The sequence below is a fragment of the Amblyomma maculatum genome, chromosome 1 (assembly GCF_055883805.1).
Source record: "Amblyomma maculatum isolate TAMU_Amacu chromosome 1, ASM5588380v1, whole genome shotgun sequence".
NCBI classification, from domain to species: Eukaryota; Metazoa; Arthropoda; class Arachnida; order Ixodida; family Ixodidae; genus Amblyomma; species Amblyomma maculatum.
Genome location: NC_139344.1, coordinates 311,703,160 through 311,728,657, shown reverse-complemented (window position 1 = coordinate 311,728,657; position 25,498 = coordinate 311,703,160). Strand labels below are relative to the sequence as shown.

Genomic DNA, 25,498 nt, shown 5'->3' with positions numbered 1-25,498 from the left:
GGCAAAGATGCGCAACGGGCCACCGATTTTACGCGATTTTACGCCAGGAGAGTTCGCAGCGACGAATGCGCGCGGTCGTTGGAGCATCAACAACCCCAGAGCGAGCGGTTTCCGGTTCCATCCATCTACCGGCGCCGTGGACCGTGACGGCGGCTGCAGGCGGAGGCCAGTGGGCCGCGCGTCGCCGTCCATGCTGGCCTTTCTGCTTGCCTCGTCCGTCGCGGCCGCCTGGCCCCCTCCACCGACCGTCCCCTGGCCGCCCTTGCTCAATAACAGGCCCCGCTCACCGCAGTACATCACCGAGCCGAGCGTATTTCGCCACGGATCCTTCGTGCTCCGGCCGCCTTCCCAGCCCAGGCCAGAGCACCGTTCTGCGCCCAAGCTGACCACGGCCCAGCTGGCCTACGTGCTCATCGGCTCCTGTACGGCGCTCAGTGTACTCTGTCTGACTGCCGTGGCCGGCTGCAGCCTCCATCGCTGCCGCAGGCGCCGGCAACCGGCCGCCACCCACCTTCTGGATCCCAGCTGGTCGCTGGGGCCGCGCAATGTAGGGACGTTCGGCCGCAGGCTGCCATTCGGCGCCGCGTCCAGCCTGCGCGGTGCTCCCAGCGAGTGCTCGTCGTGCGCTCCTCCGCGTTGCACCTGCGTGGCGGCGGCGGCCGCCGACTGGTCGATGATGCCCGTCAGCTGGTCCTCCAACAACGAGCGACTCGTGTAATCGACCGTTGCCACGCGCCGTCTCTGTGTTGTGTTCCGACATGGCTCTCCGCGCGCTGCCGCTCTTGTATGTGAATATGGGCGGCGAAATGCTGTATATCCTCAACCAGAGGCTCAACGCGCAGCGGATAGACACTGACAAGGCGCAGCGAGGTACGTGGCCGCGTTGTATACACACAAAATGGCCGTAAGTGCTTCGAATACTCAATCTGTGCGTGAACCTCTGCAGATACCACGCGCACTTTTCGTGGACGGTCAGTGCGGGTTATTGCATGACGGCGCTTGTGCAAGATTGTGCATTATGTGACTAGCTCGTCTGGGATAGATTCAGTAACACCTGTAGAGACTGGCTGAACAAGCAGGACTTAATACTTGATGGTTCTTGTCTCTTCTATAGTGATGCCCGATGGGACTCACTCACGCTCAGGTGGCTTCACCTGCTTCCGCTATCATATAACATGGCCTCACTGTTCATGAGTCTGCGATACATACATGAGGATCTTGATGATCACAACACTTCTAAGCGATGAAGTGTCTTCTTGATAGAATTCACAAGTTAATGCGCAGCCAGAACAATTCGGGGACAAGTACGCGACTGCCTCTCTTGTGTACGCCAAAGGCGTGGTCTGCTCGTCCCCCTTCTTCCAGGTGCACGTCGAAGCCATGGATTTGCTAGGGGCGAACTGGAGGGCTGGTTGGTTGCATGTTACAAGATGTTTCACCATTACATAATTTTTATTGGGAAATTGAATTTTATTCTCGATTGCCTTTTAACTCTTGTATTAAGTGTCGAGAAAAATCAGGAGGTCTAAAAGGTACTAATTAACTTAACAGTTAAGAATAATTATTTTTATTCATACCGGGTACTGTCAAATGAAACAGTGAGGGAATGCCAAACAGTATTTTAAGCTGCAAGAAAAGCAAATTTCGCTGTCGACCCGCGAAACCGAGCAGTCCCACGAGAGAAGTCCCCGGGCGAATCGAGACGTGCGGAGGCGGCCGCTCGCGAAATACTAGTAAGGACTTTCGATATCGCCAACGCATTACGGGCGCCGCTTCTCATGGCCCGGGCGTGGCGCTGACAGTATGGGCATGTCAGTTCTCGGTGAATAAAGAGAAAAGCAGCTGCAAGCATATACATCGAACAACTGGATGTTTCAAGTTTTCTTTTTTAATCGGGAGCGAGTTGCACTTTTGATCTTTCACTTGTGCTCTTTCGCTCATATTTTTGGATGCGCCTTCTCTTGCCGCCACAGTATCATTTCCAGAATGGCTCCAACAGTGCAGTACAACATTTCGACTGCTGAAAAGGTAGACATTGCTGCAAAGATCAGTGAAAATGAAAACAACAGGTAGGCAGCACAGTTATACAAGCATCCTGCTTCTCGTGTGCTTGCACAACCAATTTTAAAGAGCATCTTCAAATAAATCTCCTACGACTGGATCTGTGCAGTCGCAAAGGAGGAAGCGGAAATCACCATCAGCCGAATCACACGAGATAGCTGTGATGATGTACAGGTGCGGACAGAATAGCGTCAGTGTAGCGCTAATAATGATATGATCGGTTGATCGCGCCTTTAGAAGCGAGCAGGCATTTCTGATTGCTCAGACCGCTGCCTGGATACGGCAGTAGGCGGGTTCCCGCCTCGATGGATCTAAAGGCGAAATGTTTTAATGGCTCGTAGTGTCGGCGTTCGTTCATCCGGTCACACTATAGCTGTCAATCAAATGACGTCACGATGAGGTTATCAGAAAAATAAAAATCCTGCCTCCACCGGGAATCGAGCCTCCATCCCTTGGATCCCGATAGCTTTAACAAAAAGAGCTTTTGGGCAAGTTGGTTACTTTGTTTCCACATAACCGCAGCGCGAAACACATAAACGAAGGAAAGGCTCAGCCAATAGCCTGGAGTATTGGTTGCTTCTCGCGTTAACAACACACAGAAGGAAAGGAACGAACAGAAGGGAATTGAGAAAGTGAGAGCTTGTAGCCCGAGATGCGCGCAATGGAGAAAACCAGAAAGGAGAGGGGGAAAACCTTTGGGCAACGTTGCATACAGCATCAGCGGCACCCGAAACGTGTGTACTGGCGGGTCTTGAAGATAACCACAGCGCGGCAGCCCCTCTGTAGTTCCTCCCGCATGTCGTCAGAGCCAGGCGACTCGAGTGCGTTCGCTGTTTTGTCCACCAGGTGCCGCCACGCTGGTTTCGGGCCACGCACGCACTCCACCCCATATACTTGTTGCTGATATAGTGGATGTTGTAGAAACTGCTCCAGTAGGTCCCAGTAAAGTTTTTTTGGGCTTTGCTGCGAGCAGGTACTCCCACGAAAAAAGCCCTTGCAGCAGCGCCAGAAACTGCGCAACCTCTTTGTAGAAAGCCGTGGCTCTCATGCCGTAGCATATTGGCTTATAGTTGTGGCCAGCCAAGGGGCCTGATGCTCCGAGCCGAGATACTGAATGGCCGCACGAAGGAAAAGTATTGTTTTGATCGTGAAACGCACACCATAATTCTTGTCTACCGTGAGGATGATAGTAACGATGACAATGAAGCTGCAGTTAGTGATAATGAGGGTGTATTTAGTTGATAATGGTAATGAGAGCAAACGTGATGCACCAGCAACGCTTAAGCTTCCGAATTTCTGCAGTGCAGATCGTTCCACAGTTCTCGGAAATATTTTCCTCTCTGGGGAGCAGGTGTGAGGGCAACCCCGACTCGGATCATCCGTAGCGCAACCTTCTCTGCATGCGCGGGTCAGACCGCTGGGGAGGATTACCGCACGCGGTGGGACAATAGAGTGTGCGGCGCCGGTGCTCCATTCTTGTTGGTTGGTTGGACAACTTTTATTTCCGCCGGAAAAGGGCGTCCTCTTCCCCGGCCCGGCATGTAGCCCAACCTTCTCTGCATGCGCGGTTCAGACCGCTGGGGAGGGTTACCGCACGCGGTGGGACAAGAGCAATTGTGCGGCGCCGGTGCTCCTTTCTTTTTGGTTGGTTGGACAACTTTTATTTCTGCCGGAAAAGGGCGTCCTCTTCCCCGGCCCGGCATGTAGCACAACCTTCTCTGCATGTGCGGTTCAGACCGCTGGGTAGGGTTACCGCACGCGGTGGGACAAGAGTATAGTGAAGTATTCTAGTTCACTATAGACAAGAGCAATCCGCCTTTTGCGCGAGTTTTCTGCGCATGCGCGAAGTCGTAGCGGCGACCGATGGAAACACATTGGACGGCGTTGCTCGGCGCCGCCAGTGCACGGGGGCTGGCGGCGCCGGGCGGCACGGTGACCGTCACAGGCTTGGCAAAGCGATGCCAACCACACCTGCCGCGTACGGTTGCCACTCTCTAAGCGTGCCGAGATGCAAGACGCGGTTTTTCAGGTTTCTTTCGGCGAGCCGCGACCAACAACGACGTGAAGCTTGAATTAGGGCCACCAAGCGTCAAGATGTGAATGGCCGACCTTAGCAACCGACTGCGTACGCTCGACTGTGCGAAAACCACTTGGTTTCAGGTATGTATGCATCTAAAGGAAATCTGCATTATGAAAAGTACCTACCGGAGTTTGCACCAAGCCTGTAACCCACCAGTGATAGCTGCAATGAGCATTTGTTCGGCGCGTCTGATGGCGATGTATTTTGTCGTTTGTTTTCTTTATGTGCGAAGGGGCCGGGTAGCACAGATATCACAGGTTGCTGTGTGCGCCACACCGTAATATTTAGCATGTTTTATTACGACTGCCGCCTGACTAAAAAGAAAAAAAAAATTGGGCTTTTGTTGTGATGCACCGCCGTTCGAGAGCCGATTGTGGTTGAGCTGGTCATGAGGCTCGCGAACGGCAGTGCATTAAAACGCCGTATTTGTTTTTTCTTCTTAGTCAGATGGCAGTCACGATAAAACATGCTAAATATTACGGCCTAGCGCACACAGCCGCCTGTGATATCTAAGCTACCTAGCCCTTTCGCACATAAAGAAAAGAAACAAAATACACCGCCTTAAGGCCCCGGCACGACTAAAGCAATCACACACCGAATAAATCCTCATTGCAGCTATCACTGGTGCGTTATAGGCTGGATGGAAACTGCAGTAGGTAATTTTCATCATGCATATTTCCTTTAGATGCATACCTGTAGTATCTGTGTTTTTGCCGCTTGGAGCATATGATGCACTTGACACTCTTGCACGATGCACAGTATTTTTTTTACCTTAAAGGCTCGCCTTCCCTCTTGACAAAGCATTCGGATTTTGTTCCTTTGGTGTACACAATCAGATGCACATCGTTAGGAAGCTATCATCGCCTTCGTTCAACCGTTTGCAACGGCAAGGAAACCGCCCGGCACAAATGAGTCTCCTGGAGGGTTCATGCTCGTTCACTTGCAGAGTGGATCGCTCTGGACGTAGAACAGGGTTGGTTCCTGACTGAGATGCGCATCCGATATGTAGGAGATGCACATGTGTCACCAAGTCGTTGATTCCGCAGAAATCGCGGCGGAGGCAGAAAGGTTAATTGTGGATCCTTTCACAACAGAATGACCATTCGCTGTGCACTGAGAACCTTTTCACCACTGCGACCACATCCGTTCTGACTCCTGAGGGCAGAAACCGGCTACAGCGCTTAATCATCCGTTGCCAGAAAAATGCTGCGCGTTTCCTGCAGGTGTGCATTCCGGTCGGGACAATGCCCTTTTAGTGCCTCTCTGCCGAGCTTCGTAGATGAAATCCTATAGGGACCGGACAGCTGAACGGGTGGCGCCGCCTCTCGGCGCATCGCCCAGCCGCCGGAATGTGCCGGCCCCGGCCGGCGCATTGCCAGCGCATTGGAGGGTACTGTTCGTCGTTGGTTTGTGTGGAAATTGGAAATCCTAAGGTTTAGATGACGTTGTGCCTGAATATATCCTCAAGAGAACAGGAAATTGGGCTAGTTAATTGTGTGAATATGTCCAGTGAAATGAAGTCTGGTCGAACAAGGCTGGCGAAACGCGGTGCGTTGTTGGCTCCACTGACAGATACGCAAACTCGTCGGACGTTTTTAAGTCGATTCATTTCTACGGGTTTCCACAGAAGCATGAGTGGCGGGTGACCTAAGCATGGTTCTTTGAAAGGCAAAGGCACGAATCTACGTATTTGGTTACTGTGTAGTCATGGAAAGCGCTGAATTTTCAAAATTCCGCTTGCTACCGGATGCTCTGTGCCTTCTGTTCCCCAGGAGTGACGGCACGAGAGTCTCGGAGCCGAAGCCGCACTCCTTCATCTGTAGTCACTTTATTGACAATTGGAAATCGAGGTAACCCAACAGCGTAAGTTACAACGCTAGCATTTCCCCGCCTCTGTACAAGAAAACCCCAGCACCGAAAAAGAAAAGGCAGCTCCACCATCGTCGTTCGGGCTGCGTTACGATCTTCAGTGATGGGCAGAGACAATGTTTGTGCGGATACTTTCGCTGACATAGTCAAAGATAATTTATTTTTTTTTCTCTTAACAGAAAGAGCAGATAGGAGACATGAACAATTCCTATTGCCATGATCTTGTCATTTTTCCTCTTTTCGTTTGTCAACCAATGAAAATGCGCTGAGAGCTCTGCGTTGATACTCTTAGAATTTGTTAACATTTGTTTGTGGCATGTCCATTTCGCCTAATAAAATCACTCATTTCACAGCGCAATCAATACCGCATGGTCACAAAGTCTGCTATCGGCTTCATATAAAAGCCGAACAAGAAAAAAAATACAATTTGATTTGTGGAAACGAGCATAAACGTAGCATTTTTTTTTTTTAATTTCGAAGGCCGTGTAGCAGTTTTTTTTTTCCCATTCACGTTGCACCTGACACGGCTTTACGTATTTTCTCAGCAGTGTCCATATCCTGGCCCGCCTAAATACATGTGTTTCTCACCGGCGTTTTAGTGAACGTGAGATTTCCTGATTGTGGCGTAGTATGACAAGACCGTTTTACCTCTCTCAGAAATTGCTTCTAGGTATGGCCAATGTAAACAGATTTAGCAGCTGTCCGGCAAGCTGCAGTGACAAAGTTGTAAAAGGAATGGCTTTCAGTTATCCGAATTCCTTTACGTGCAAATAGAAAACTACATACATGGTCGTGTCCCCTCACACTCATCAGGTATCGAGGTCAGCTAGGTATCGGCCCCGCAAGTTCGTGGTACGCTGAGAAAGTAGACCGCCTTAGCGAACGAGCCATCAGAGGGATTCATTTAACAATAGAACGCTCTCTTAGTTGTCGGTGGCTTATCTTACAACACATCACACTGTGTTTTTTTTTTTCGATTGTATTTAACAGTTTGACAGTATTGGACTTGCCTTCAGATGTTCAAGGCAGGTGCGGTAAATCGCGTTGAATTTCCTGCGCTGAGAGAACGCTAGCAGGAAATTTAATTTTCTTTTTATTTTCACAACCTCCGCAGCATGTCGGGAGAAAGGCATGCATAGTATAATATTTTCTAAGTCAATTATATGTAGCAGCTCCGACGTGTTCAACAAGAGCATTGCCGTATATGTAAAAATGATGCTGGGGTGGTATTACTCATTTGGCTTATATTATGATTAAGCTTGATGGTCTCAAGGCCGGGTTCAGTGAGCTATTGTAGCGTAATTGTGCAGGAAGTCCTGGAAGTATATGTGCGTTTGCTATTCCAACCATAAATAGGATCCTACTTTTGTCTTGCTTGTTTATTTTTCTCCTTTTACAGCTCTCGTTGCAAGGTTGAAACTGGAATGTCATTTGCTATTATTCTGCTCTGAATCGCTTGAGCCTAGCTATTACCAAAAAAGACAGGTGCAGCATCTTTTTCATTTTACATGAACGCTGACCATTACAACTACCACTACTACACGGCTACACGGCTCGGCGGTATTTGATCTTCAGGCAGATTCAGACTAGACCTAATGTAAGATAGACGCGCAGTGCAGACGCAATTCCCGTCTTCGAAGTCGCCTTAACAAGTGCCTAACGAAGGTGTTCCTAGCGCATGGTGAAATCACGCGCGCGGCATTTTCGAGTATATAACAGAAATACCATGTGCCGGGCGGTTTCAAAAAAAAAAAAAAAGATGCACGCCCTGCCGAGAACGGCCCTTTTCTTTTTCAAGATTTCCCCGTCAAAAAATACTCCTTGCGATTACTCAAAGCAGCTCAAAGCTCTCAAAGCCACACCGCAAAACGACGGGTATGGACAGGCTCAAAGACGCCTCGCAGAACGGAAACGACTGCGCCGCTCAGCTGCCTCGCCATTCCGCTGTTTCGGCACTCTGCCGCGGGCGGCGCTGTTCCACCTTTTTAGAATAAATAGAATGGTGGTTTAGTTAACCAATCTAAATCAATAATTAAGATATAGGGAGAAAAATGAGCATGATAGCCACTGCTACCACCCCGTTTCAAAGGGGACGCTCCTATATTCTATCCATCCATCCAGCACCGTTTTAGCACCGTTTAGCGTGGCGTCCGTGGTGTCCGTGCGCGTGTCTGTGCATAGTCGCGTGTATGTGCATATTTGTGCAGGTCCATGTGGCGATGTGTATTCGCGTGTGTGTGCATTTTCGTGCGGCCCAGGCCGGGCGGGCCCCGAGCCGGCAGTGAGCGTGTTCTGAGTGGTAGCTCACGTGCATGCGTCCCACGTGCGCCCATGGGCTTTTCGCTCTTCGCACCGCATGGATCCAGCCTGTGCACGTCCTTTCTAACGACGACAACGCAGTTTTTGGCGACGACAGCATCGTGGTTGGGGGCTTCGTGGTCTGTAGAGCGTTGGTCGCCCGAAGTTTGACACAGCCGCACCACGGCTACGGCGGCGTGCAACAGCTACGCCTACGCTCCGCGAGACGTGTGCCGCCACCTGTGAACAAACCAGCCAGATACCGGCTTCGTCTGAGCGACATTGTGTACACACCGGACATCCTGAGTCAATGGCGCCGAACCAAGATCAGCTGCCCCAACTGCCCTGCTGACTCCGTTGACCTGCAGCACTTGGTTTGGACCTGTCCTGGCACGGCTGGCCTCCGCGCACGCTACACATCTGCTCACCACATTCAGAGTTACGAAGACTGGACAGCCCCCAATACCAACGCCAAGCGCAAGCATATATAGTGCCCTGCTAGACTTCATGTCGGAGTCTGGCGCCCTCAACCTCACCTAACCCACCCCCTTCCCCTCTAGGCCTCAGGTCATCCTCGTGAATAAAGGTTTATGAATGAATGAATGAATGAATGAATGAATGAATGAATGAATGAATGAATGAATGAACGACATTGGGTGGCGCTGGCCATCTCCTGGTCGCAAAGGGCGCGATCTAGACAGCATTATTGCCAGCTCCCGTTGTATCTCCCAGCTTGTCCCCGTCCACCCTGACAATGGCTAAGCGGTCGACAAAGAAAGCTCAGGACGACGATGCGATGGTGCAGTGCGACGGGTGTCGGCGATGGGCCTACCTCGACGAAACACACTTTGAAAACAAAGAAGCAGCGGGTGCAGGGTTATTCACCTGTACCTTGTGCCGAAAAGTTGAGTCCCTCACCGGCAAATTACAGGATGCGAATAAACAGATCGAAGCACTTCATGGGGTTGTCCGGGCGCTGCAGGAGCAGTTACAAGTTTTGCAACCTGAGCCAGCAAAGGCAGCTCGCATGGAGGAGCCCCGAAAGTCAGATGCGATCTCATCTACTCTCGAGACTGCTATGGGCACAGTGTCTGACGCCCACACCCCTTCCGCTGAGGGGGAACAGCAGTCGGATAGCGCTTCGCTGTCATCGGCGGGGCAGGAGACGCCTGAACTCCTGGGGAACTCCAGTACACAGGGGGCGGAGAATGCCGGACAGATGAGCAGCACACAGAGCACTGCGGCAGCGGTTGAGTTCGGTTTACCTCAAGAGAAAAGCGGCAACAGGCGTCAACATCGCCGCTTCAACAAGGCCACAAAAACCAAGCATCCGGCCCCCACAAATAGTGCTCGACCTCAAGGGGCGGGCATGGCAAGCCATGACATGCCAAGGGGGGGAAATCCCCACACCGCAAGTTCTCGTTGTTGAAGACGCTAATGCCCCTCGAATTGCGGGGGCGCTTCGGCGACAGCTGGACAAGGGTGTCCATGTGCGGCTTCGCTGTGAGCGCAATACGACAGTAGGAGCAATGCAACAGCTGCTTCAGCGACGGGAGGGTAGCAGTCACAGTGAGCCACTGCTGCTTTTCCATGCAGGGTTGACAGACGTACTGAAGGGAACGGAGCCGAATGATATTACCCTGGGTATTCAAGAGATCGTGGCTCCATACGCTCCTAAGCTTGTGATGTGCTCTATCCCGGAAATCACCACTAGGGGCAAAGCTACGCGAGCAAGAGCAATGCTAGCCAACGCAGAGCTCAAAAAGGTGTGTGAAGCGCTGAAGGCGACCTTCGTAGACCTCACCGAACTGCAAGCAGGCGAAGGACGGTTCAGCAGGGATGGGTTGCACTACCGAGCCGGCACAACCCGTGACATTGCGACCCAGCTGGACCAGGCGACACGCCCTTTTTTAGAGGTACAGAAGCCTCAGAACAGGGAAAGCAAGGCCGCTCGCCAGCATCGGCGGAAATCAAGCCCGGAAATCAAGCAGAGCCGGTTTGTACAAGCCAGTCCCATGCACGGTGGTCCCATGTGCCTAGCGGGCGGGTCGTTAGCGACACAGGGTATGGCCCCCACAGGCATTGCACCGACAGTGAGACCACTCCCCATTTCGCAGCCACCGCCGTGGACCCAGGGGATACGCTGGGAGCCGCAGTCCTTCGGAGTCGGGACACCAGGTCCAATAATGACCCACCAGGTGCCACAACATGCCCCGTCGCCACCGACGCAGATTTTGCATCATCCGCAAGCTGCACCACAGGCAATGATGGCCCATACGACACCACCCAGCCCAGGCACCGACCTGGTCCGGATGGTCGGCGACCTTGTCCGCCAGTTCATGAGCCACCAATGGCCACATCAGCAGCGCCAATTAGCCAGTGCCGTTCCCGTCGCACCAGAAGGTGTAAACGGCAGGAGCATTTTATAGTGGGGTTCCTAAACCTACATGGAGCTCGCCGCGCGCAGAAGTGGGCGGAGTTGTACCGTACACTGGATGCTGAAAAATTCTCTGTGTATGCAGTCGCAGAAACGCACCTTCGGGAGCTGGAAGAGCCCCCCATCCACCCAGAGTGGTGCTGGGCTGGCGACAATAGACGGGGGCAAGGACGCAGAGGTGGGGGTGTCGGATTACTGTGGCGCCAAGAGTTGCAGTGGCAGGTGCCATCACCGGAGCAAGAGTGCAGCGACCACCTGTGGGTGCTGGGTGATGTGTTGGGGGTGCCAGTAGCACTGTGTGTACTGTACCTCTCTGTTTACAAACCCAGAGATTGTGCAAATGCCCAGTTGGTGCAGTGTGTGTGCCAGGACTCAGCTAGGTGGGCTAAGGAAAGAGAGGTTGTCGTGACTGGCGACTTTAACGGACACCTCGAGGAACTGGATGGGCACACAGACAATGGGCAACTGTTGCTGCAGCTCTCTGAGGCTCTCCACCTGGTAATTGTGAACCTGGACTCTCGTTGTATAGGGCAGAGCACATGGTGTGCACGTGGTAGTGCTACTTCCATCGACTATGCGTTGGTGTCCGGTCGTCTCAGTGCCATTCTCCGGACGATGGACATCGACGAGGATAGAATGCATAGCCTTGGGAGTGATCACAATAGGTTGAGACTCGTGTTTAGCCACTCCTGGTCAAGTGGCATTCGCCTTCCTCGTGGAAGGAAAGTCGGTGTGTTCCTGCCAAGCAAAGTCATCGAGACGGTTGCGGAAGAATTTGAGAACAGCCTAGTTCGACGAGCAGCCGCATCGTATCAGGACTTCTTATCAGCCTTGCGAACCATCATGGACAGCCACATGGTACGGGATGCAAGGCCTTCGCGGAAACCCAAGAATCCATGGTGGGATGCTGAGGTTGAGAATGCATGGCGGGCACGTCGCAAGGCCAACCGGGATCATCGCAGGGCCCGTAAGGCATTGTGGGGATACAATAGGTATGCGGTTTTGAGGGGTATTTGGAAAGGAATTATGGTGCCCAGACTTACTTTCGGAAATGCGGTTTTGTGCCTAAAATCAGAGGTACAGTCGACATTAGAAACAAATCAGAGATCCGTTGGACGATTAGCACTAGGTGCCCACGGCAAAACTACAAATGAGGCGGTACAGGGAGATATGGGCTGGGCATCTTTCGAAGTACGGGAAGCTCCGAGTAAAATATTATATGAGGAACGCCTGACGAAATTGGACAGTAACAGATGGGCAGCTAAAGTATTTAAATACCTGTACCTAAAAAGCGTTGACTCACAATGGAGGAAAAGAACTAGGAACCTAACTAGTAAGTAGGACGGAGAAATAAAGAGCATTAAGCAACAGGTGAAAAACACAGAAGGTAAAAATTGGATAAATTCTGTGGAAAAGAAACAGAGTGTGGAATTATACCGAAAGTGGAAAATGCAGATCAGGAAGGAAGATTTCTTTGATAACTCAAGAGGCAGTGCCCTACTTTTCGAAGCTAGATCAGGGTGCCTTAGAACACGCAGCTACAAAAAGAAGTTTAACAATGGAGATGACGCATGTGCTGTATGTGGAAACTCCAGTGAAACAATTGCCCATATTATACTGGAATGTAATGGTATCCATCCGGAAGTTGGTGCAGGCGCAATCACTGTTCCTGAAGCTCTGGGCTTTAGAGATAACAGTGGCCGGGTGAATAAACCGGCTGTGGAAACTAGCAAAAAACGACTGGAAGATTGGTGGCTTAAAAGCAGAGAAGTGACATAATGTTAGTAATGTAGGAACAAAAATTTAATAAATAGAATGATGGTTTAGTTAACCATTCTAAATCAATAATTAAGATATATGAAGAAAAATGAGCATGATAGCTGCTGCTACCACCCCGTTTCAAAGGGGACGCTCCTATATTCCATCCATCCATCCGACTGTGGCGCCATACAACGGGCGCCCGGTCCCTTGCACGATTGTAGATGACGCGAGCAGGAAGCGACGCCCATTGCACCATGCCGGCGCCGCGGCGACCGCATTGTGCTCGGTAACTCAAGAAACCCCGCGCATATGCGCCGCTCGAAGTCACAGGAGACGATTCCACCTAGCTCTACCGCACCAACAAACCCCTGACTGCTTTGCCCTTTGAGATCCCTCTCTCTGTCTCTCTGCCTTCGCGCTCTCCTGTCTGCCGAAAACCTGCACGCTGAGAGCGTCTCATTCTGTCACGTCGAACACGACCCGCGCTACACGCTCTTACAATACGAAGATAGTATATGCGTGTGTTATGAGTGGATTGCGAAAACGCTGTACATCCCCCCATACTGCGTGAACATGATATACTTCAATCACTTTCACTACTTTCTCCCAGAGGCCAAAAAAGGGGGAAGCTTTCGCTTTCTACCTGCGTTGGCGTGGCCTTTTCGTATGGTGTGCTTTCGCGTCGTCTGCTACACTGCCGTCCAATGCGTTTCTCGCCCGCTCCCGCATGATGGCGCCACATCCTCGCGCAAAAGGCGTATTGTGCGGCGCCGGTGCTCCTTTCTTGTTGGTTGGTTGGACAACGAGCTCGTGTCGCAGAAAAGCCGGTGTCGTCGGCGTCCAGTGAGCGATAAATCCCGGCATGCACTTCATAAATAAACATGCACTTCATAAATAAAAAGCAAGTTCCGAAATGGGCTGGGTAGGAATCGAACCAGGGTCTCCGGAGTGTGAGACGGAGACGCTACCACTCAGCCACGAGTATTTTTTTTCTTTATTGCCTGTTTTGAGTTCACATCAATTCAAAAAAGATCCACAATAATGGTAAAACTCGCAACAACTAGACTTCGGCTGTCACGAAAGGTTTAAAATTTCTTGAGGACAGCCAGTTCATCGAGCACACTGATCCAGTCAGGTGGATCAGAAAGCACCCGGTACGTTTCTCTAAGGAGCAGCACACTCTCAATAAAGTTCTCGCGTACAGAACGCGTGTTGACATCTGCATGTTGCACTTGCATCCTTGTTTTCCACAGGCTGTGGAGGCCCAAGACCATGACTAAATCCAAAGGAATACCCTCACTCTCGACTGGAAGGAACCGTATGCCATACGGGTCTAACGGAAGGTCTTTTAGTGTACTCTGGAGAACATCCCAGTGAAAGACTGGGTCCCAGCAATCCAGAAAGACGTGCTCGATTGTCTCTGGTTTTTTGCAAAGGAGACAGTCTGTTGTCCAGGGAACGAATAAGCCTCTTTCATGTAACCAGGTTTTAACAGGTAATGTGTTGGAATGTAGCTTAAAGAAGAACGTTTTAACTGAAGGCCTAACTGGCATCTTTTTCACACGCTTTAAGACATCCTGTCCGGGGCCTCCACGGTGTGGTGCACGGTAAATCGGCAACGGTATCGTCACATCCAGAAGATCTTTGTACAGCTTCTTCTTACACACTTTGCTCAAGTATTCATTGAAAAACGCGCATGCAACATTCTGAAAGACAAGACAACTTCGCGCATGTACCCTTTTAAAGCGCCACTCATATTCTCACCAGAACAGACAACGTATTCTGGAAGCATTTTACACAGTCGTACTTGCATGACCGTCCTCAAGAATTTGTCGTTTTGATCACGAAGGAAAAAAAAAAAACGCGAGACAACCTGTCGTAAAAAGAGATGCACAAGGCCCAAGCCCCCCGCCTTAACAGGAAGAAAGAGGTTGGTTCTGCTGCACTTTTCCCATGTTGATGCCCACATGAAAACGGCAAAGACACGATGAATTTTTTGAATGCTAACACGCGTCGCCGAAAGCACATTCATTACGTACCATATCTTTCCCACAAGGAAAACATTGCACACATAAGCGCGTGAGAACATTGACAGCGGCTTGCCCTGCCATGAATCAGCTTTCTCTCTCGCCCTCTCTGCTTGGCCAGCCCAGAAAGGGGTGGGATCTTGGTACGAATCAAGCGGCACGCCTAAATACTGGGTCGGCAATTTTGACCATTGAAACGAGAAAAGTATTCAGGCGTAACATCCCAGTCTCCATGCCAGAAACCGGCACTTTTATCCCAATTTACTTCACAGCCTGTCTGTCGGCAGAATTTTTCAACAAGGACAGTAACTTCTTGAATGCTTTCTCTGCTTGAACAGAATACAGCGATGTCATCTGCATATGCCAGCATTTTGACCTGTGCTGACTGTAGCATAAAACCAGTTATACGTTCATTGTTTATGATAGACCGGCAGAGAGGCTCGAGGTAGGCCGCAAACAGCAGGGGTGACAGGGGGCAGCCTTGCCTCACTGACGACAGCACACGAATGCTGTCAGTGAGCTCTCCATTCACAATTATCCGTGTCGTGCAGTTCGCATACACCATTCGAACACCTTCCTCAATCACTCGCCCTATGTTTGAGTGTGCCAATACTTCGAACAAGGCATCGTGCGAAACGCGATCGAATGCTTTGGCGAGATCCAGCTGTATCATTGCCACTCGAGATCCAATCGCGTCACAACACTCCAAAACAGTTCGTACCACGTGCACATATAGTTGCGATGCTTCGACCTGTAATGCCGCACGTCCGGTGTGGCCCAACCAGACTCGGTATTACACTTTGAAGCCTTTTCGCCAGCACTTTCATGTATATTTTGTAATCCACGTTGGTGAGGCTTATCGGCCGATAAGACCCACCAACAGGCGTTTTCCTGGCTCATCATACTTCGGAATCAAAACAATGTGCGAGGTAGAAAACGAAGGTGGAACCTGCTTACGCTCGTATGACTCGTCTAGCACTTTAAGCAAAATCTGGGCTGTGTAATCTTTAAATGCTTTGTAGAAAGCAGCGCCAAGCCCGTCAGGTCCTGGCGACTTTCCCATTGGAAGCTCGTCTATCGCACTTTCTATTTCTGTCAAACTTATGGGTCGTTCTAGACGCGTTTTAACATCATCATCGAGTTTTGGCATTTGGCGCAAAAATTCTGCCTGAAAGCCATTTTTGACTTCGCGTTTACGGCCAAGCAATTCATTGTAGTGTTCTATAAAGGTATTTTTGATAGTAGCAGGGTCACTAGTCACAGCACCTCGGTTGTCAATTTGCCGTATTTCCTTTTGATACGCGTGCCGTTTCTCATCTGACAGCGCTCGCTTAGTTGGCGTCTCCCCCGCCCAAAATTTTTCAGACCTTGCTCTTATCACTGCTGCCTTATACTTTTCAGTGTCAATGTTTTCAAGTTGTCGTTTCAAGGCTTTTATTTCTTGTGAATATCTTCCCGGCTGGATGCTATCCATGCTAAGCAAAAACTCAAGCTCCTCGTGCATTTCTTTCTCTTTTCTTTTTTCGTCACATCGAATTGCGCTGGCAGTTTTGATAGCTAAAAGCTTTACTCTCTGCTTTAGCTCCTCCCACTCAACTATATAGCTTTCGGCCTGCGTCGAAAGTAATTTATCGAGTTCTTTCGTTGTCTCTCTTACAAAACTGTCGTCCTCTAAAAGCTTCACGTTAAATTTCCACAGGTGGCAGTTAAATCGTGACCTCCGCTGTTTCCTGCCAAATGTTCCAATTACTAAGCAATGGTCACTGAAGCTTACGGGCTTAACGTCATACTCTGTACACAATGAAGCCAGTTCAATAGAGACATAAATTCGATCTAATCTGGCGTGGCTATCCCTTTGAAAATGCGTGTATTTAGAGTGTGCGTCGTAAGAGAACAAATAGCCAGCGTCTTCGAGATTACATTCATTAATTAAAGAGTGAAGCAGCTGAGCACTCTTATCCCTCATTGGCAAATTTTTTGCGCGGTCCTGAGCGAAACAAACACAGTTGAAGTCTCCTAATTCTACCTTGTCGCACCTAAGATGCATTTCGAGACTTTCGAAAAATGTTTTGCGCTCGCTCACCGCGTTCGGAGCATAAACACAGACAACACGATAACTATAATTCGAAAACGAAAAGTCAACAACAAGAAGGCGACCGCATTGGGAAGCCACAACGGAAGCAACGTTGATGCCTAAACTTTTACGAATAAATAAAACGCAGCCACCCGACGCGCCGACGGAATGGCAGACGCATACGTCATACAAAGAAGAAAAGGACGCCGCCATACGATCAGTTAGCTCTTCGCTTTCAATCTTAGTTTCTTGGATAGCGATTAGGTCAAGGTCATTTTCAAGAATTAGGCGTCGCAGCTGGCTTTGTCGTCTTCTTGCTCCCAAACCCCGGACATATAAAGATGCTAGACGAAGTGTTACATCGAGATTAACCGCCATGTTTAGTAACAAAAGCCCCGCTAATAAGAGTTCGTAGCGGGTAACAAAACACTAAACTCACAGTGCATAAAGCCTCCATGCAGCGTTCCCCAATCCAGTCTTTCGCAGGCGCCGTACAGATCACAGCCAGCACCGTCTTTACTGAGTCCACCTGGCCACACAGGCCAAAGGATTACGGAGGCGGTTTGACCACCTGCCTTGGCTCGGACGCGACGTTCGGGTTCGGCCGCGGTTTGACGGGCGGCCGTCTCCTCCCGGTTGTTTTTGGTGGCGGCTCCCCGCTGCCACTGCCGTCCAGTTGCTCACTCTCGGTATCTTTCTGGTCACGCGGCCGCTTTCCGGGAAGTGTACCGGCACCGACGCCAGCTGCTCCCTGAGTAACGTCCATTGCGGTTGCTTCGGCGCCCTCGATGTTCGATTCATCGTCGTTCGTCGCGTTATCCAACGCAGATTCCTCTTGGTCGGTAACTATTGGTTTGCTCGGTGGGCTAGCGTGAACACTAGGCTTCTGCGGCACAAGGACTTGAAGATTAGGCTGCAATACTTCCTTGACCGCTGGTCCTTTTCCTGCTTTCGAAGTCTCCTCAGCGTCCGCCTCATCCATGTATACAGCTCGGACGCTTCATCGCTTTTGCCGGGACCGGTGACGCTTGCGTATGTGCGAGTGCACTGACTCTCTTCGTGTCCGAACCGACGGCAAGAGCTGCATCGCGGAATGCGGCACTCACGCCGTATGTGACCTGTACCTTGGCAGCGCAGGCAAAGCGGGACCCTGCCAGGCACTACCACTAGAGCCAATTCGCCACTGACGCTCACCTGATGCGGAAGGTCGTCGAGCTTGACACCTGGATTCAACTTGAGTGTCACAAGTCTTGTTGTTGAACCCTTATCCCACACACCCTGTGCTCTCCACTTCTCCTTTGCAACATCTGTCACCTTCCCGAAAGCAGCAAACGCGAGCCGCACATCTTCGTCTGGTACACTGTGCAGCAACCAGTGTACCTTCATTCGGACGTCTCGGTTAGCAGGATCGATCACGAGACACCGAGCACCTTTAACCTGCAGGTCTGCAATGCGAAGTATCCTCTTCATCGAGTCAGCGTCCTTGAAGGTCACGGCCCAGACGTGGTTCATGCGGTACGCCCCCAGGGCGATAACATCCGGCATGAGCGAAAGCGGAGCAAGCGCATCACGAAAGTCTTCCACCCGGTATGGGCGGGCCCTGATGTCACCATGCAAAAAAACAGTATTTTCAACAAATCGCCCTGTAGGCAAACTTGGCAGTACAACCTGATAATCACTGTCCGAAACAAAAAGCCTGTTTCCGCGGCCAGACATGACCGCTGTACCCGCTCCAACGGAGCCCAACATAACACGTCCGTTCGCTACGGCGGCCGGAAGTGGAGTCCCACTCAGCCCACTCAGCCACGAGTTCGATGCTTGAAAGCGGTACAAAAGCGCTTCTAGTGAATGCGGTGTTGCCTTAGAAACATGCCGTAGAACGTTATACTGCAGTGTATATCGGTAATTATGAGCATGTTACTTACAGAAGTCGCAGTTACACGAGTATCGAAGTACGTTTCCGCTACATTTCTTCTGCGCTCTGCGCACATGCAGAGCCATCTTGCGGCAAACACAGAAGAACCAGCGCTGTGTTTGTCGTTATTGTGTTCTCTTGTCCCGTTTATCGCGCTGTAGATATGGAACATCGTCACCAACTCGCCCAACAAATGACCTTGACAGAAGAATCCCTCCTCGCAATGTGCGGCGCTGCCCCGACACGTGGCGCGCCACTCGCCCCTGACGTTTCGCCGTGCACCCTCACAGGTTGTAGAATCAAGCGTCTTTCCTTTCTTTAGATCACTATCTTCGCTCACCCGCTTCTCCCCTTCGGGCCGCGCGGGTACCGGTGCGAGGATGCCCCAATACCCTTGCGTTTAGTAAGTTTTCTCGACGAGGTGCAATAACGCTATCGCGTTCCACTCTTGAAGGCGAAGCTTAAGCGTCCTTCAAATTTTTTCCGCCGGAAAAGGGCGTACTCTTCCCCTGCCACGGCACGCATGACGGGGAAGATGGGGAGTCGTGCGGCCTTTGGCTTATTGCGGCTTATTCCGCCAGATGGATGGTGCGTTACTGGATTGCAAGGTCCGCGCTTCACAGCAGGGTATCCCAGGCTTCTCTACTTGTTATAGTTTTTCCTATCCCTGGGGATTGTGAGCACTCATAAATTATGTGGGCGAGGATCTCCCTCGCCCCGCAGTTTCGCACTGATTGTTGTCCCTGAGGTCTGGTAGTGCGTGAAACACCCAGACCGGGTTCATGGCGGTATTAGTTTGAGGCAGCATCCACGCGACAGCTTCTCTATTATTTAGGTGAACATTTGGCGGGGGTACCAATCTGCGTCCCATTTTATAACGGTCGATGATTTCCCCGTAATTCTGCAGACGCTCGTCGTGTGAGGGGGCCTCGACGGCTACCCGGAAGTAGAGAGCTCGTGAGCCGCCTCGTTACCAGAGACGGCAGCGTGCGGGGGTTCTAATTAACTGAATTTTCCTATTCAGCGTTCTTTGTGGGAGCATTTTGGCTGCCTCCAGCGATATCCTTTCCAAAATTTTAGATGACAGTTTTTCTGTCGCTAATTATGAGCTTGGCTTCCGTTCTTACGCAAGCTAGCGCTATCGCGACTTCCTCCGCAGTCTCTATTTTGCGGCCTCTAATGGCTTCCGCGAAGACCGGCGTCCCTCGGCCATCAACTACCGAGGCTGCCGCCGCACCTGCTTTGCAACTCGCTGCATCGACATAGGCTACTTCCATCGCTTTCATGTTTTTGAACCGTCGCTCTGAAGGTTCAGCTCGTTTAGCCCTTCTTTCGGAATTAAATTCTGGATGCATGTTTCTAGGGAAGGGGGGGGGGGGGGGGGGGGACTACCAAGACATTCATGCTTTTTCTACGAATTGTGACTTTTTTTGGATTCCTCTGTCTGAGCCGAGTTCTACTTTTGCCAGGATCTTCCTGCCCGTCTCGGTCTTGCTTAGTCTCTCTATTCGGGAGACTCGCACTGCCTCCGCTAATTCTGTCCATGTGTTGTGCACCCCGAATTCGAGCAATCGTTTGCTCGAGGTGCCGGTGGGCAGTCCCAACACCTTCTTAAAGGCCCACTGTCCACCCTCCGGTCGAAAATATTTTCTTCTCCGGTGACTGCAAGACTTCGCCCCTAGAACGCAAGGCCGCAAAATGTTTTTGAAAAGAGTAACTAATAACGCAGTTACAGCCACCGCAATCACCCAATTCTGTCATGCTTCTCTCTTTCCGTTCCCTCGCAAAGGTTTTTCACTCTCCTGCCCGAGGTCGTCTAGCCTCCGCAAGACAAATTCCCCTTCCTCCTCCGCGTTTGGCGGGAGGTGGGGCGTGGCACTCCGCGTGCGCAAAAAAATAAATAAATAAAACCGAGGGAGGAAGCGCGCGCCGCTGGATACAGTCTGGCCGTAGCGAGAGAAAAGCGCGCAGCGAGCGGTAGACGCCCATCCTTCTCTCATCAGTCAGCGAGGCGGACCAATGGACGTCGTTCTCAGGAAGTTCGTCACAACTGTGGCTCGACAGGCCAGCGCAGGAAACGGGGAAGGAAACGGGGAAGCTGGCTTTCCGAAGGAGAGCATTAGAGAGCGTTGATTTGTATTTTCGTTGCTTTGCGGCGCGCGTGTCACTGTAGTATTTTGCACAGACTATCTTCGGTACCTGATCGAAACACTGGGCTCCTTTGCTTAAAGGCCCACTTCCCACCCTCCGGTAGAAATTTTCTTTTCCGCGGTGGCTGTGAGGCGTCGTCCCCACAACGCAAGGCCGAAAGAAGTTTTTGAAAAGAGTTGGTTGGTTGGTTGGGAACTGGACACGAGTTATGCCGGCCTAATGTCGCGGCGGCACTCTTGGTGTCCGGGGGATGGGGAAGTGGGATGTGGGGAGGGGTGGGGGTGGGGGGGGGGAGATCGTTTTGGCCCGCACCAAGCAAACAGCCCGGTGAACGTTGGCAGGTCGGTAGTCCGGTGCGCAGCCTCCGGTGCAGCAGCGCTTGCGGGTGTTCCAGTCGAAGCCTGGTACTGCGCCTCTGCGAGGCACAGGAAGGACTGCTGGTGACAGCAGGACACCACGGCGATTGGGGCAACCGCCGCAGCAAGAGGGAACCGCGATAGACTGCTGCCAAGGCAGCAGCGCGGCGGGTGGCGCTGAGGAGACCGTCCGTAGACAGCGCGCCGAGGCCCGCGAGCAGGGAGCCCACGGGGAGCTGTCCTGGAGCATCCGGGTAGCAGCAGGAGGGGGCTCCAGGATTCACGGAAACACGTGGTCCATGGCGGCGAGGTGGAACCGCCTCGGTGCACACCACTGGTGCTGCGAGGACGGCGGGTGGCTTGCACGTGGCAAGCGTGCTGGCTTGGCAAGAAGCACGAGCGCAGCGAGGACTGCGGCATCACAAAGATGTCAGCAGGGAGTCACCGCGACGACGAGGTCGGGCGGCAACTGGAGAGGTCGCCGGGAACTGCTGCAGCAGCGCGGCAGGTAGGTCGCCAGGATCCACAGCAACACGTGGTCCGTGGCGATGGGGAAGGCAGGGTTCTCGCGTCACCAGAGTGCAGCGAGAGTTAGCCAGGGTGTGTCCCAGGTCCGAGGAGCTGCAGGAAGCCGCGGGCGGTTCCGCAGGCTCCTGTCCATGAAGTAGAGGGGGGGGGGGGAAAGGCTATATCTCACGCACCAGCTCATTTTAGCACCGGCAGCAGCCATGGGAATTCGAGAACGACCCTGACGTTTTCTGGGAAGTTGCATATATTGCGCCGTTGCACTGCTACCACGCTATTTTCGCAGGACGTTAAGAAGTACCTTGACATGGCTATTAATGTATATGCATTTATAAGAATTGATTGTGCAGAGAATTGGAAAGTCAACGCGGGCATGTCAGTGAGCCTTAATTCTTACTTTAATTAGGTACTGTTCCCAAGGATATGTGGTATTGAATTCCGGCCTCGGTGGCTGCTTTTCGATGGAGCCGAATACCCAGGCGCCCGTGCACGTTAAAGAACGCCGGGGGGGGGGGGGGGGGGATTTCCGCATCCTCCACTCATAGTCTGAGTCGCTTTGGGACGGTAAACCCCACAAATCAAACGAAACTTTAATTAGACAAGCAGTGCTGCAATACATGTTATAACTGCTGCTTTTATAAAACTAATGCACGGGCGAATGATGAAATTTACCAAAATTTTTTTTATATCCCCGCTTGCTTGGGCTGCCTAGTGTGGGTTCTGAATTCCCGTGCAGTTTCCAGTCGCTTTCGCCCGAGCGCAGGTGAACGCCGCTGAACGCCTGATGCGGCCTTCAAGCAGCGTAATAATCTTGAAGCCAGGACGTTTACAGGAGGTAAAATTATACCTTATCAATTGTCGGGGATTATACGCGCGTCCATATTGAGCAGTAGATATTGTGCACAATGTTAAATGGTGAACATTCATAATGCGTCTCAGCCAGCACTGTCTGAACATGCACTCGCCCCTTGCGCAAGGAAATTTTAAAAAAGATGAGTTTGAAGGGATAATAAGTTTTCTGAGGGGATAATCAGAGGGAATAATCAGTAATCTATTCAGTTTTACAAAAAATCGTGTTTTCCAAAAAGAGCGCTAGAGGGGGAATTGATAAAAAAAAAACGAGTTGACGGCTGACGGGTTTGTAGAAACGTTGCAGCTAATGCAGGCAGTTAGGAGGACGCAATAAATAAACTGCGTGGTTAAACTAAAGATTTTTAGCCCCTACTCATACTATGGACATTCACATGAAGCTTTTTTGGCTGCCTACAAGCTCGTTGTCCCCAGCGACAACGGGTACGCCGCACCGTGCAGCCGAGTACCAGCGCGCCGGAAGCCGTCAAACCAGAAGGCCCGATGGCCGGCGATGGCGGAAGGGTCACGTGATCAAATATGGCAGCGCCCATGCTCTCGCGCTGTAAAGGGTTTATACCACATCGAGCGGAACAGTCACCACAACAATACTTCAGCAAAACGGCGCAGCAGCAGTAGCTGCAGGCCGCCGCCCACCGTCCACGCATCGTCCATAGTAGGCTACCCTCGATAACAGTGCGCCAGAACAAGGCTCACCTCTCGCGCAGTGCTGTGAGAGTAAGTCCGCTCTGTCGTCTGCTATCCCACCGTGTGAACGCTCGCCGCGGGCGGGCAAACCCTGGATCAGAGGTGACGTGACCGATCGCTTCGCTATTCGGTCCGTCGTGTGAATCCACCTTAAAAAGGAGAGAAAACGAGAGGTCACGTCGGAGTGAGAGCTTCAGGTTGCGCGAAAGAAGGGAAGGCTGTAGAAACGGCGCAGCACACAGAACGGACTCGGAGCAGGGGGATGGTGGTACTCTCTGCGTGCGCGAAAACGAAACGGGCGAGGGAAAAGCGTGCAGCAGCGAGCGGTAGACACAATTAGGGGTGTACGCCCATCCTAGCTTCTCCCGTCAGTCAGCGAGACGGACAAATGGACGTCGTTCTCGGCAAGTACGTCATAACTGTGGCTCGACGGGAAACGGGGAGCTGGCTTCCCGAGAGCATGAAAGAGCTTTGATTTGTATTTTCGTTGTTTTGCGGCGCTCGTGTCACTGTAGCATTTTGCACAGACTATCTCCGGTACCTAATCGAAACACTGGGCTCCTCTGCTTAAAAGGTCCTTCCCTGGACAGTGGCCCTTTAACGCATCTTCGGATCAGGCAGTCTAATTTCTCATTTTCTCCGCCTTCATGTCGAGGTTGGGCGTGGCGTAACTGATTCTATTTATTACGTGCACCTGGATTAGTTTTAGTAAGTTTCTATCCTTGAAGCCACTTAGATGACGGATCGCGAAGCATAGGAAGGAAAGGGGAACAGCGCAAGCTACACACGAACAAAAAGGGGAGGACGAGACACACACAGCGCTGACTTAACAACTGAAGGTTTATTTCAGACACGTCGGTAAATATACAGTAGCAACAAGAGAAAGGGATACAACCGCAACCTAGTTGGAAACAGTCATCGCCACCAGAAAACATACAGGAAAACACAGATCATCCAGCTCCCGGTAATAACTGCAATTCTTTGTCTATTAGGGCTATGGAGGGGGTGCTGACACAATGCTCTTCAAGATGCGCAATGTTTAAGGCTTCAATAATCTCTCGCGGGGTTTTGTCACCGCACCTGCTTATCACGCTCGTGTTGCCCAACTCAGGGGTGCATTTGCAATCTCGGAAATGAATGCCCAGATGGCCCGAGATACGTTGCGTAGCATTGTAATTGTGCTCAGACAATCTCTTGTTGAGGCATCTGCCGGTTTGGCCTACGTATGCATGGCCGCAAGACAAGGGGATGGAATATACAGCGCCCTGAGCACAGGAAACGAACTGTGTGCTTACGACCCATCTGGTTAACGCGCTTGCAGAGGCTTGACAAGCGATCCGGAGCTGAAAATAAAACGTCTATTCCTACTCTTTTTCCTATTTTTCTTAAGTTGTGGGAAATCCCGTGTACGTAGGGGATGGCCGCGATCTTGTCCTTATCTCTGATTCTTTTTTCTTTTGCTTTCAACAAGGCCTCAGCCACTGAGGATATGAGGGTTAGCGGGTATCCAGCCTGTAGTAATCGGCGCGTCTGGGTTTGTGGTTGCAGGATTTTTTGAATGAATTGTCAAAACATGAATTGATGATACTGCGCTTAACTAACTTTGAGTGTGCTGAGTCAAAAGGAAGAAGTGATTTGTTGGCTCGAGGCTCAAAGGCCCAGCGCACGTGACTGGGGTTAAAATAAATTCCCAATTCTAAAAACCGTATGAAGCCATTAGTAGTAAGTTCATGAGTGACAATCAATGGGCTCAGAGTGCTTGCAAAATTGCTAAGAACTTTGGAAGTTTCGGAAGATCGCGGTCATCCCTATACGTACACGTGCTCAGGGCGCTGTATATTCCATCCCCTTGTCTTGCGGCCATGCATACGCCGAACCGGCAGATGCCTTAACAAGAGATTGTCTGAGTACAATTACAATGTCTTAGGCCATCTGGGCATTCATTGCCGAGATTGCAAATGCACCCCTGAGTTGGGCAACACGAGCGTGATAAGCAGGTGCGGTGACAAAACCACGCGAGAGATTATTGAAGCCTTAAACATTGCGCATCTTAAAGAGCATTGTGTCGGCACCCCCTCCATAGCCCTAATAGATAAAGAATTGCAGTTCTTATCGGGAGCTGGATGATCTGTGTTTTCCTGTATGTTTTCTGGTGGCGATGACTGTTTCTAACTAGGTTGCGGTTGTATCCCTTGTTGCTACTGTATATTTACCGCCGTGTCTGAAATAAACCTTCAGTTGTAAGTCAGCGCTGTGTGTGTCTCGTCCTCCCCTTTTTGTCCGTGTGTAGCTTGCGCAGTTCCCCCTTGCGATGAACCAACTAGCCCGCAACGTTTTGTTCATAGCAAGGAAATTGAGTGAACAAAACTGGTTCAGAAGATGCGACG

General features: G+C 51.2%; 1 protein-coding gene across 1 annotated transcript in view; it reads left to right on the top strand.

Annotated features, from left to right (window-relative positions):
• The first annotated feature begins 758 nt into the window (after positions 1 to 758).
• OSCP1 (Organic solute carrier partner 1) overlaps positions 759 to 25,498 on the top strand; it is an 89,099-nt gene continuing 64,359 nt past the window's right edge. Inside the window, exon 1 of the mRNA XM_084587084.1 lies at positions 759 to 870. Within this exon, the coding sequence (XP_084443210.1) occupies positions 759 to 870 (112 nt within the window). The remainder of the gene's footprint in view (positions 871 to 25,498) is intronic.